Genomic DNA, 13,464 nt, shown 5'->3' with positions numbered 1-13,464 from the left:
GGACTGATTGCATATCAGGCGCATTAGTTCCTGCGCTCTCTGTTCCAGTGAGAGCTCTCGCTTTCATTTTCCTTTTTAAGTTCACATCAATCTCTTGATTTCTCACAATTTTTTCCCAATAATGCTCCTGCTTTGCTTTTTTTTAGAACTCCTTTATAGGTGAAGAAAGAATTAGTAGTAAGTTGATATCTGTGACATAAACAGAACCAATTTGAACTAGAGGATTACTGAATGAGGCAGGAAAGAAACTGAAAAGAGGCATCAAATGTACAATTGAAGGCAATGATGCATGTCTGGCAAATTATACTTGGGCAATAAACAAGGTGCGCACCTTTTACTCTCTGCCGGAGAATCAAACCCACGATTTTGGCAATCTTCCGTGCGACAGCTACTCACCGAGAGGATTTGAACTCGGCATTCAAAGCCTGCCTCGCTATGCAGGTGGCGGCCCCAGGTCCAAGGTCTAAACCGGACCCAGAAGAAACACGCTGAAACCAGACGTGCTCAGCGCAGGGTGGAAAACCTTTTTTGTACATGTGCCAAAAGAAGCGCCCCCAGAAACTGCTCCGCGAGACCGCGAGGGATACCGTGACGCCTCCACACCTGGCTCGGCTGCCTGGGCCAAACCGGCGGCAGAAAACCCCACTGGCGGAAACCCACCGGCACGGACGGCGGCACCCACGGGCGCGCGTCGCACGCAGAGAAGCCGTTCACTCTTCGTTAAAGCCATAGGTCGGTTGCGGGCGGGCGCCTCGGTTCTCGGCCGTGTACTTGATCTTCCCGACGACGTCGCCTTCGATTCCGAGAAAGGCTCTTCCAAATCCGCCGAGCATACTGCAGTCGGGGGCGGGGCCATGCGTACCAAGCACTTGATACCCAACAACGCCGCGGGGCTCACCTACGCGAGCGCCTACGCCGCGCGCCAGGACTACGGCGATGGCGGCGGCGGCGACCCGTTCGAGGGTTTCCCCGACGCGGTGCTCGGGCTGATCGTCTCCAAGCTCCCCTTCAGGTCCGCCGTCGCCGCGTCCGCCGTCTCCCGCCGGTGGCGCGGCGCGCTGGCCGCCGCGCCGGCGCTGGACCTCGACTTCCCGGCGGCGTTCCCCGCCGCGCCTCGTCGCAGGACGGCATTCGCGGCCGCCGCCACCGCCGCGCTCGCGTGCGCGCAGCACCACCCGCTCCGCCGCCTCCGCCTCGCGCTCGACGGCTTCTTCGACCAGGTCTTCGCCGCCACCGCCGCCGGCCACGTCGCCTCCTGGCTCGCCGCCGCCGCGGCTCGCGGTGTCGAACAGTTGGAGCTCCACCTCCCGCGCTCCCGCCTCGCGGTGATCCCTCCCTCCCTCCTCGCCTGCACCAACCTTACATCCCTCACCCTTCGCCTCGACCACTACGCCCTTCCCCTCCCTTCTCTCTGCCCTCTCACCGGCCTCCGCCGCCTTCACCTCGCCTCCGTTTCGCTGGCTGGCTGCGACGACTTCCTTGAAGATCTCTTCTCTCACTGCGCGCAGCTCAGCCACCTGATCCTTGAACGGTGCCATATGGGCGCCCTCCGACTAGCCGGCACGAGGCAGCTTTGCTCGCTCGCCATCACGGACTGCTCCTGGACGCAGCAGTCGTCTATTACCATTTCTGAGATGCCTGCGTTGCGCGCTCTCCGCTACTCGGGTGAAATGGCAAACAGGCACATGATTGATGGCGCCCATTCGTTGCACGAAGTCGTTCTGGCCATTGAGAAGCCACCAGTTAAGCTCCAGGAGCCTAATATCAGGGCGCTCCTTGCCTTGGTTGGGAATGTACGGAACCTAGTGCTTTCGCCCTGGTGCATTGAGGTATATCATGTCTTGCTCTGGTAAAGTATATGTGTTTGAGGATTCTGATTGTTGGCCTTTGAATAATTTGAAGCAATTTGCACGTCCTGAGGAGTGGTTGAATTTGCGGCTAGATATGGTGTCACGGTTGGCATGCATAATACAAAGGAAGGAAGAAGGTGCTTTGTCCATTGCTCCATTGCTTGCAAATTGCCCCAACGTGGAAGAACTTTCTGTGTCTGTCGTGGTGAGATATATATCCTTCAATTCTTTCAATGTTCTTGTACCTTTTCTGCGGTACAATGATGATAATGCCAATGGTGTGATTGCATGTTGTTACAGCCATCGCAGGGCAACCGGAGAAGGTGCAACGGCGACAGAGTTAAGTATGGTGTTATGGGTGGTAAAGGGGGGATTATGAGGAATCTCAGGACAATTAGGATGGAGTACATCGATGAGAACAAGAGTGGATTGGAGTTAGTTAAGCTTTTACTCAAGAATGCGCCGATGTTGGAGATGATGACTATTGTGCCTTCCATGGATGGCCTCGAGCTGGCCAAGTTCAGGTGCAGGGTGTTGAAGTTCAGGAAGGCCTCCAGGAATGCCAGCATCCAGTTTCGCTCCACTGCATGATGAGATGATTGTGTGTAAGTCAGTGGATGAAGTCTTCCCGTCCTTGAAGGAGCTGCTAGTTGTCATTTTAATTCATGTCCAAGCTACATTTAGCTTGACTGGCCTATTAACTTTGAAATTTATAGTTTATTGGTGATCTTTATTTTTGAGAAACTTATCTTTGTAGGATAGAGTAACAAGTTTTATGAGCAAAAACCATCATGAACTTACTGTTATTCGTTGCCTGAATAGCTAAATTTGAATGAGCATTTGACTGTGTTATGCAAACTCTGCTGTTTTTCTGATGAAATTTATTGAATGATCTAAAAATTTGGGTCATGTAAACTAATCAAACCTATTAGATAATCTCTGAAAGCTATGTTTCTACACCAACTTTTAAGGTTTTGTTGAATGCTCCAGAAGCCACTTCCAATGCCAAATTGGAGACCTACTAACCAAGTTGTTTGTGTACTCCCTCCATCCAACAAAGGATGTCTCAACTTTAACTAAATTTGATTGCATCTATACACTGAGTCATGTCTAGATACATTCAAATTTTGACAAACTTGAGACATCTTTTGTTGGACGGAGGGAGTAGTTTACTTTTAGTCTGAACTGACCAGGCCAGTCATGCGAGATGTATGGCAGCAGGTAAGTAAGTTTGAATGACGTCAAAAAATGATAAATATAACTTGCTATTGAGCTTGGTGATATTATGTTCCCAGAACCATATCTGATCCAGAAATGCTGGTCTCTTGAACTCTTGAAATTGGCTGGTTGTGATATCTGGCTTACTTGATATCTCGATTTTTTATTTATAAAAATTCTCCGCATATCTTTTCTTTTGCATCTTATATTGTTGTTCAATGTTCATGAACAGGCCAGGTGAGAACGTCCAGAAACGATTATAATTCTCGCCTTACCTACACTCAGTCCTCGACTGTCTGTTTCAATATGCAGAAATCAGTGACTGTAAGATGTGTTCAGGATAGCTCCACTTTTCCGTGGAACTGAAGCTGTGAGCGGACTATGAATGTGCTGTCCCAAACACACCCTAGATGCCAGTTCCTGCTAAATCCTTTGATCTGTTCAGGTCACAACTCACAACTGAGAGCCTCCTGATCTACAAGTTTCTCTGTTCTACTTATATGGTACTCCTATTCCGGAGAATATCGCATCTGTCCTTGACGTCCTTTAAACCAAACAAATGGTATCCCTCTAGAACTAATGCGCATTGTCTTCCGTCGTCACGTTGAAATCAGTGACTGCTCGAGCATGTAGCGGATCTGTCCCGTTGGCAATGCAGCTCCTCGCGCCACTGCTCCAGCTAAGTCGGCTTGCTGGCATTGATGGCGCCATGTCAAAGCTGGGTGCCCCTTGCCAAGGAATCGGCGCAAGTTTTCCGATCCAACAGTACAAGTCTTACAGAAGTACAGTAGTGCGAGTACGTCTTTTGGAGGTACACGTGCCTTAGCATGACGATCCGCATCTGTAAATGTTCTGAACTTTTCTTAAGAGGGCAAATGGACTTATGGACGGGCAAGGAAAATGTACCGGTGACGTAGTTTAACATTAGCCTGTGTAGTCGAGCAACTACTGCTTGCTCGCTTGATTATTCGGAGAGTCATCCAGAATTGTTGGAGGGATTAGGGCAGATCTCGTGTCGAGTTTATTCGTGGAGAATAAATAGATTTGATGGAATGTTTTAGCCCATCCAGATCATGTCCGTTCTGTCCATAAAGGCCCTCTTGTCCCCGTCCTAGCATCCTACAGTGAGAACGAGGTCCACTCGATCCACACAAACGGGTCGTCGATTGTAGAAAATTTCAGGCCCGGTGGGCGTTGATGATACTTTACACGTTTGGTTCACTACGAACCAGCCACGTTTCCAAGTGTTTCAGCGCTGCGATTGCCCGCCGCACATGCACTTTGGCTGTACACTATATGTACAGCCAGCAATGAAGCTCCATAATTGCATAACCCCAACGCATTTCTACTCCCTTCTTCCGTTTTTCTCCTCCACGGAGCACCGATGATACTCATGAACGACGAAGCTATCACACGAACCTACTGTCTCTGCATTCCGCAATACACATTTCAGACAACATCCTCCTGTCTCTGCATCTGCATGCAACGCCAAGTGTGCTGCGAGAGAGGAGAAACGGCATGCAGATCAAGTGGCTTTCCGCGACACCAAATCCCAACCGAAGCTGCGTACCCGGAAACGGCACTCGGCCAGCGCGACGCGGGCCGCGCCGGAACAACGCGGGGGAGAAACGGGGAAACCAGCCACCAAACTCGCCATAAATCCCACGTCGTGGTCTACGGGGATGCGCCCACCACCACGACGGATCGAAGCGAGCATCGTCGTCTCGGTCTCGCAGAGTCAGGTTGTAGCGCCCGGCAAGTGTCCAACTCTGCACTGATCTGTCGCATGTGTATGACCCATCTAACCTATCTATCTTTCGCGACTCTCAACTGCATTTTCCTTCCCACATTCAATCTCCCCTTTATTTGTAGCTAATTAATTACTCGCAGCACGGCGGCGGCGGCAGCAGCAGCAGTGCGTTTTCAGCAGTACTGTACTCCACCTGCTCCGGTGTCAGATCAAGTGAAAAGGTATTTGGTACTGGGTTATCCTTGTACTTACCTTTGATCGCTTCTGAACTTACTAGGTAAGAAAGTAGAAGTTGGCGGCACGGTTTGGTTCAAATTCTTTGTACGGCGTCTTTTCTTACTTGCGAAATTTGTACGGTGGTTTTCACCGAGCGACAAGAAGTATGTTAGGCCTCTCGTACAAAACTTAACACTCCCTTCTTTTTAAAATATATGGCGTATAAATTTACTGAACTGTTAAACTTGTTAAAGTTTGACAAGTTTAACGAAGTTATCATTGATGTCTGAGAGAGCACTCTGTAGATCGAAGTCGTGGAGCTTTAGGGTTAGTGAAGTTATCATTGATGTATTGCTCGATGGATATGTCCTACCACGAAAGGATAATCCGTGTTAAATGATGCATCACATTCGGCAAGCACGTCACAACTGAAATGATAATCTGACTTAAAATGAGGCACTGCAACGGATTAAGAATGCAATCGTCGTCCTATTCATCCAACAAACTGTTGGTTCTAGTTTGGATAAATTAAAGAGATATATACATGCCTACTTTGCCGTCTATATGGATAGAAAAAAAAGAAACGCCATATCTCATAATACAAGTCAACTAGTACTATTTTTTAGGAGGGCGCCTAATTGAAGGACGACCGCCCAAACAGTTCTTGACGGACGAATTTCGACATCCCCAGTTTTCTTGCCATTTTTGGCAGCAACTTTTAATTTTTTGCTTGCTGATATATTTTTTTTGAGCTTTTAATTTTTAATTTTTGAACTTGTATATTTTGAAATTTTACCTTTTATTTTCTTATTAGAAGATTTTAATTTTATACTTTTAATTTTTTTTAACTTTTCATTTTTTATCTTGAACATTTAATTTTGCAGAAAAAGTAAAATGCTACCACGCGAATCACCTCCGCGGCCATCCTACGCCCTGGCACGGCACGCCCACAGCTAAAATGCTGGCAAGTTTTACAACCACCGCCCCAAACGAGCGTGGAGTGTCCAGGCTAGTCTTTATAGCCCTACGGCACCTCCCCTCCCCACACACGCGCAGGCACAGGGGCGCACTGCCCAGATTCTCTCCACTCGCAGTCAGTACTCTGGCTCGATCAGCCAGCAGACACGCACAAGAACACGAACACAGTGTCTAACTAACTAAAGTGGACGCCGGCCGCGCAGCTCGGAGGGAGGAGGCGAGAAGATGAGCTCGTCGGTGCAGAGCGGCGATGAGAAGAAGAAGAAGGCGGAGGCGGAGCAGAAGGTGGAGAAGGTGCCGTTCCTGAAGCTGTTCTCGTTCGCGGACCGTTGGGACTACGTGCTGATGGCGGTGGGCTCGCTGGGCGCGTGCGCGCACGGCGCCTCCGTGCCCGTCTTCTTCATCTTCTTCGGCAAGCTCATCAACATCATCGGCATCGCCTACCTCTTCCCCACCGAAGTCTCCGGCCGCGTCGCCAAGGTACGCACGCGCTTGCACGCATATATGCATGGCCTGACGGGCCGGGAAATTGATCCGCTTTCTGTTTGTTACCTTTGCGCGCATCGTCGTCCTACGTGGTGATTGCAGTATTCGCTGGACTTTGTTTACCTGGGCGTGGTCATTCTCTTCTCGTCGTGGACCGGTACGTGCATAAACAAGCGTCTCCACTGGAACTTTTTTTTTTAACAAATTACACAATGCATGTACATTGTTGGTGACAGAGGTGGCGTGCTGGATGCACACGGGGGAGCGGCAGGCGGCGAAGATGCGGCTGGCGTACCTGCGGTCGATGCTGGAGCAGGACATCGCCGTCTTCGACACCGAGGCCTCCACCGGCGAGGTCATCAACGCCATCACCAGCGACATCCTCGTCGTGCAGGACGCCATCTCCGAGAAGGTATGCGTACTGTACCTGGTTACTCCGTAGCGTACGCGTGACGATCGGCTCTCGTACGTACGTACTGCGCGTCTGTTGCCGCCTTTTCTCTCGCCGTTGCACGTTCCATGCCGTTCATTTGGTGTGAAGCCAGAGGGGAAAAGGCCCCAAAGAGTGGTGAGTTGAATTGATAGGGGGGGGCGGGGAGTTATTCGGGTTGGTGAAGGGCATTGAAGGCGTTGCGGTTTCAGGAGGCGTCATCCATCGTTTTGAAATGTCACGGCCCAGCCCCAGAAGTGTTTTGCCCGTATCTCCAAGCTCGTAAGGTTTGCTCGATCTGATCGAATTTCCCGTCAAGTGAGACGTAGCCAACCACTCTGTGTAGTGTATTCGGGCTCATGCATCTCTCTCTTCATGTGGCACAGCAAGAAAAGGACAGCATTGCATAGATCCAATGCGTATGAGAGGTGAAAATTGGCGGAATTTCTGTGAAACTTGAAAGTTCCGCGAAATGCGGATTTTCACCGTCATATTCCATTGCATATTCTCCCCGGCACCTTTTTTTTGCCCCTCTACTGCAAAGAAATATGGGATATAAATGAGCGCGGTCTGTCCAGATTGACATAAATCACAATAAATGAACGTCTTGATACGCCGACTGTTTAGATAGAACTCACCAAGCATGATGCTACTACTGCACACGCTATTTATTCCCATTCCAGTAGCTAACCAGCTGATCTGATCAGATCTGATCTGACAGCACGACCTATATATGCATGCAGTATGATCAATGGAGGACGGGTTAATTACATTGCAAGAGTGTTCTCTCAGTCATGCATGAGCTGGCTATCGCCGTCACAAAATTCTTGTGATTGTCTGTCCACCAAATTCAGCCACCTACTTTTTCTTATTGGTATAGTTGTACACTCGTACTAGCGCGTGAAATTCAAGTCGCAAACAGAAAGAAAAATATAATTCGTAGGACCATGCACGCTGTCTTTTAATTCCAAAATAATTTAACCTTGTTGCAGTTGGAAATAATTCTTTACGGAATTTATTACTTCTAAGTCAACTTAGAAATGACTATTTAGAAGGGTTTATATTGCACACGATTTCTCAAATGTGCAAGTGCTCAGTTTTCGTTGGATAAAGAAAATCGACACTGGGATAGTCAAGAGAAATTTCAAAAATAAATCCAAGGAAACATATGTTGTTACTAGAAGATTCTTGGAAACAAGTACGAATTTGGATGAAATTGTAATTTACACTAAAGTCACATTTGCACGTGATATGTCTTTTAGTGTAGACCAGCAATAAATTGCTTGGATCAACAAGTCAGTGGTGCCAATGCTATCCCCAATTCTGGATTTATGAAAGCAAAAAAATGATCACTCCATCCTACTCAAGGGAAAAAATTTAAGTTCTTTTAAGAAAGCTAAAGTACTGCTATCAATACTTTGGTTGTACTTTTAACTCTGCGCGGCCTCTGCAACATACCAAATTGTTTCTTATAACATGCTTACATGCACATGGTTTCCTTGCCTCGGAGAGAATCCAAGTGGTCCTAGCCTCCTAGCTAAACAAAAGTGTTTACTGTTTACGTGTCGGTCTTACATCTTCCCACGTGTACTCTCCCCGACATGACATCCGTGGGCCCGGGACAAGAGGTTCCGGCACCGTCAAGATCTTAATCAGGCGTAGTCCTGCACGGCTGATCCAGATCTTAATCGTCTACCGATCGATGGTGCTACTTGACCGGTTTCGTTGACCACGAATTCATCATCCTGAACCTGAGCAACACTTGTTCATTGCGCTGGTAGACACGCAGCGACACGCTTGACTGACTGGAATCAAATTATGTCTTGTGTGTGGTCTTGCGTTGATTGCTGACAAAGCAAGTGTGTGTTCCAGGTGGGCAACTTCATGCACTACATCAGCCGGTTCGTGGCCGGGTTCGCCATCGGGTTCTCGCAGGTGTGGCAGATCAGCCTGGTGACCCTGGCCATCGTGCCGCTGATCGCCATCGCGGGCGGCGTGTACGCGTACGTGACCATCGGGCTCATGGCGCGCGTGCGCAAGTCGTACGTGAAGGCCGGCGAGATCGCGGAGGAGGCGATCGGCAACGTCCGGACGGTGCAGGCGTTCGTGGGCGAGGAGAAGGCCGTGCGGGCGTACCGGGAGGCGCTGCTGCGGACGTACAGGCACGGCAAGAAGGGCGGGCTCGCCAAGGGCCTGGGCCTCGGCTCCATGCACTCGGTGCTCTTCCTCTCCTGGGCGCTGCTCGTCTGGTTCACGGGCCTCGTCGTCCACAAGCGCATCTCCAACGGCGGCGAGTCATTCACCACCATGCTCAACGTCGTCATCGCCGGCCTCTCGCTCGGCCAGGCGGCGCCCAACATATCCACGTTCCTCAGGGCCAGGACGGCCGCGTACCCGATCTTCCGGATGATCGAGCGGAGCACGGTGAGCAAGACGAGCGCCAAGGCAGGGCGCACGCTGCCGGCGGTGGAAGGGAGCATCCAGTTCCGCGACGTGCGGTTCGCGTACCCGTCGCGCCCGGACGTGGCCATCCTCGACGGGTTTAGGCTCGACTTCCCGGCTGGCAAGATCGTGGCGCTTGTTGGCGGGAGCGGGTCGGGCAAGAGCACCGTGGTGTCCCTCGTCGAGCGGTTCTACGAGCCGCTGTCGGGAGCGGTTCTCCTCGACGGGCATGATATCAGGGACCTGGACGTCAAGTGGCTGCGCGGCCAGATCGGGCTCGTCAACCAGGAGCCGGCGCTCTTCGCCACCAGCATCCGGGAGAACATACTCTACGGCAAGGGCGACGCGAGCATGGAGGAGATCAACCACGCGGCCAAGCTGTCCGAGGCGATCACTTTCATCAACCACCTCCCCGAGCGGTACGAGACGCAGGTCGGCGAGCGCGGGATTCAGCTCTCCGGCGGGCAGAAGCAAAGGATCGCGATCTCGAGGGCGATACTGAAGAACCCGTCCATCCTGCTCCTGGACGAGGCCACCAGCGCGCTGGACGCCGAGTCCGAGAAGAGCGTGCAGGAGGCGCTGGACCGCGTCATGGTCGGCCGAACCACCGTCGTGATCGCGCACCGGCTGTCCACCATCCGGAACGCCGACACCATCGCCGTGGTGGACGCCGGGAGGATCGTCGAGACCGGCACCCACGAGCAGCTCATGGCCAACCCTCGCAGCGCCTACGCCTCGCTCATCCAGCTGCAGGAGGCTGCGCAGCTCCAGCACAAGCCGTCTTTCTCGGATAGCGCAAGCATCACCAGGCCACAGAGGTACGGAGTACTATATGTCTTGTACGCAGCTGAACAATGAGTTCATTACTGATGTTAATGTTTTATGGCACGCAGTTTCAAGTACTCAAGGGAGTTGTCAGGGAGGACGAGCATGGGTGCTAGCTTCCGCTCCGACAAGGACTCGATCAGCCGCTACGGCGCTGCAGAGGCGGCGCACGAAGAAGGGCACAAGCAGGGGAAGCCCGTCTCCATGAAGAAGCTCTACTCCATGGTCCGACCGGACTGGATGTTTGGGCTGTCGGGCACCATCAGCGCGTTCGTGGCAGGCGCCCAGATGCCGCTCTTCGCCCTCGGGGTCACGCAGGCGCTGGTCTCCTACTACATGGGTTGGGACACCACCAAGAAGGAGGTGCGCAAGATCGCCATCCTCTTCTGCTGCGGCGCGGTGCTCACCGTGATCTTCCACGCCATCGAGCACCTCAGCTTCGGCATCATGGGCGAGCGGCTCACGCTGCGGGTCCGCGAGAAGATGTTCGCGGCCATCCTGCGGAACGAGATCGGGTGGTTCGACAGCACCAGCCACACCAGCGCCATGCTGTCGTCGCGGCTCGAGACGGACGCCACGCTCGTGCGCACCATCGTCGTAGACCGGTCCACCATCCTGCTGCAGAACGTCGGCATGATCGTCACCTCGCTCATCATTGCCTTCATACTCAACTGGAGGATCACGCTGGTGGTGCTTGCCACATATCCCCTCATGGTCAGCGGCCACATCAGTGAGGTGAACACTCAATTGTTTGTCTGGCCGTGTATTTTATTTCAGTGACCTTAGCCCATTCCTACTGCTAGTCCTCTGGCAAAATCAGAATGGTCCTAATTATGTCGTGATGCAACAGAAAATGTTCATGAAAGGATACGGAGGCAACCTTGGCAAGTCGTATCTCAAGGCCAACATGCTCGCCGCGGAGGCAGTGAGCAACATCCGGACGGTGGCCGCCTTCTGTGCCGAGGAGAAGGTGATAAAGCTCTATGCTGACGAGCTCAAGGAGCCTGGGAAGCGGTCCTTCCGGCGAGGACAGGGCGCCGGCCTCTTCTATGGAGTCTCACAGTTCTTCCTCTTCTCTTCCTACGCGCTGGCTTTATGGTAAAGTGCTACTGCGTCGAACACGGCGAACTTGGTCCAAAATTGTAGTACTCCAAAAGCAATTTGTTAACAAGTGTTGCAAAATTCAGGTACGGCTCGGAGCTGATGAGCAAGGAGCTGGCCAACTTCAAATCCGTGATGAAGTCCTTCATGGTGCTCATCGTGACAGCGCTGGCAATGGGCGAGACACTGGCCATGGCACCGGACATCATCAAGGGGAACCAGATGGCGTCTTCGGTGTTCGAGATACTGGACAGGAAGACCGAGGTCAGGATCGATACCGGCGATGACGTCAAGAAAGTCGAGGGCGTTATCCAGCTACGGGACGTGGAGTTTCGGTACCCCTCGAGGTCCGAGGTGGCCGTGTTCAAAGGACTTGACCTCCTGATGAAGGCTGGCAAGAGCATGGCGCTCGTTGGGATGAGCGGCTCCGGCAAGAGTACCGTTCTTTCGCTCATCCTCCGCTTCTACGACCCGATCGCCGGAAAAGTCTTGATCGACGGTACGTACTATTTGCTGTTCAAAGATGAAAGTTTTCTGTTCGAGATGAGCACGTCAACAGAACAAAGTGATACATTTTGTAGGGAAGGACATCAAGAAGCTCAGGCTGAAGGCGCTCAGGAAGCACATCGGCCTAGTCCAGCAAGAGCCGGCGCTGTTCGCGACGACGATCTACGAGAACATCCTCTACGGCAAGGACGGCGCTACGGAGGCAGAAGTCGTCGAGGCGGCGAAGCTGGCGAACGCGCATTCCTTCATCAGCTCGCTGCCGGAGGGGTACCATACCAAGGTCGGGGAGCGCGGCGTGCAGCTGTCGGGCGGGCAGAAGCAGCGGATCGCCATCGCGCGTGCGATCGTCAAGGACCCGGCCATCCTGCTCCTGGACGAGGCGACGAGCGCGCTGGACGTGGAGTCGGAGCGCGTGGTGCAGCAGGCGCTGGACAGGGTGATGAAGAACCGGACCACCGTGATCGTCGCGCACCGGCTGTCCACCATCAAGAACGCCGACGTCATCTCTGTGCTCCAGGACGGCAAGATCATCGAGCAGGGGGATCACCAGCACCTGATCGAGAACAAGAACGGCGCCTACCACAAGCTCGTCAACTTGCAGCAACAGCAGCAACAAGAGCTGCACGGGGGGCACAGTCCATGAGCTTCCTCAAGAACCATGTGCTGATGTATGTTGCTGCCTCTTTCTTGGCTTAAGTGCATCGAATGTAAAAGCTCTGCTCTGCGCTGCCTGCTTTCTTTTTTCTTCTTGAAACAACTGTTCACAATTATAAAGAGAACATGTTGATTTTTCGATTCCTTTATAGCACTAGACAGTAATAACGGGATTTCAATTAGGGATACATATATGTATGTGGCTGGGTGATAAAAACATCTGTTTTTTTTATCCTAGGATCGTAGCCTCTGTTCCATTCAATTGAAGTGGGTCATAAAATGGAGTTCCTAGCTGTTCCCTCTTGTAAATGAATTATTTTTTCTAATAGAAAAGGCACCGCTATTACCAGATTCCATGTTTCTCGACTTTCTTTGGCAACGAATAAGACGTTCTGTTTTTTTTCAAGAATGCAACCCAGCGGGTGCATCATCAATTAAAAAAGAAGAGCCAAATGGCTAGTACAACACTGCAAAAGCGGCAATACAACACCACAAAGTGGCAAACAAAACAAAAACAATTACATGCCGAGAAGCAACCTACTCGCCATAAAGGCCATTAAAATAAGAAAGAATAGGGGAAAATTCCACCTTTCACTCAAAAAAGAGGGTTAAATCCTAAAGAAATAATCCAAAATAGGAAGAAGTTTTTTTTTTCAAATTCAATTGTTTATTTCTCTCTTATTCCAAAATTCTCCTAAAATCCAATTGAATTTTTCAACGGGGTTAGATGATGTTGTTTTTAATATTATTACTTTACTCAATTGAAAAATTCCACAACAAATCTCTTGATTCGGAATTAGTGACTCATGTATCATCTGATGAATCCGCTTTCTTTTACACTTCTGTACCTCACTCTATCTTGTTTTTTAATATTATCTAAAATAACTGATAAATTATGAATTTTTCCACCGAAACCCCACCCCTAAGGAGCCCAGCGTTCTCCCAGTCCCCATGTTCCTCAAGAATGAAAGTTGTATACTCTTTCACCGTTCTTTTGCTCCAAGTTG

The 13,464-nt window shown here is 51.0% G+C and overlaps 2 protein-coding genes across 3 annotated transcripts; both read left to right on the top strand.

The window, feature by feature from the left end:
- The first annotated feature begins 145 nt into the window (after positions 1–145).
- LOC100832563 (F-box/LRR-repeat protein At1g06630) lies at positions 146–4,128 on the top strand. 2 transcript variants are annotated; one of them, XM_014900240.2, is made up of 4 exons: positions 146–1,829; positions 1,903–2,055; positions 2,151–2,455; positions 3,301–4,128. In XM_014900240.2, exons 1-3 carry the CDS (start codon positions 855–857, stop codon positions 2,439–2,441), a joined length of 1,419 nt encoding a protein of 472 aa, XP_014755726.1. In that variant the 5' UTR covers positions 146–854; the 3' UTR covers positions 2,442–2,455; positions 3,301–4,128. The 2 variants fall into 2 exon arrangements, with proteins under 2 accessions (XP_014755726.1, XP_003572842.1); XM_003572794.4 differs by lacking the exon at positions 3,301–4,128 and having other exon boundaries at positions 390–1,829; positions 2,151–2,708.
- Positions 4,129–6,061: 1,933 nt separating this feature from the next.
- LOC100832253 (ABC transporter B family member 2) lies at positions 6,062–12,811 on the top strand. The gene is made up of 8 exons (XM_003572793.4): positions 6,062–6,492; positions 6,601–6,655; positions 6,735–6,910; positions 8,801–10,188; positions 10,264–10,930; positions 11,046–11,293; positions 11,383–11,795; positions 11,878–12,811. The coding sequence occupies exons 1-8, from the start codon at positions 6,238–6,240 to the stop codon at positions 12,444–12,446; spliced, it is 3,771 nt and encodes a 1,256-aa protein (XP_003572841.1). The 5' UTR covers positions 6,062–6,237; the 3' UTR covers positions 12,447–12,811.
- The last annotated feature ends 653 nt before the right edge of the window (positions 12,812–13,464 follow it).

Source organism: Brachypodium distachyon, chromosome 3 (assembly GCF_000005505.3).
Source record: "Brachypodium distachyon strain Bd21 chromosome 3, Brachypodium_distachyon_v3.0, whole genome shotgun sequence".
NCBI lineage: Eukaryota > Viridiplantae > Streptophyta > Magnoliopsida > Poales > Poaceae > Brachypodium > Brachypodium distachyon.
Note: the sequence above shows the minus strand (reverse complement) of the source record. Positions and strands in the feature narration are given on the sequence as shown.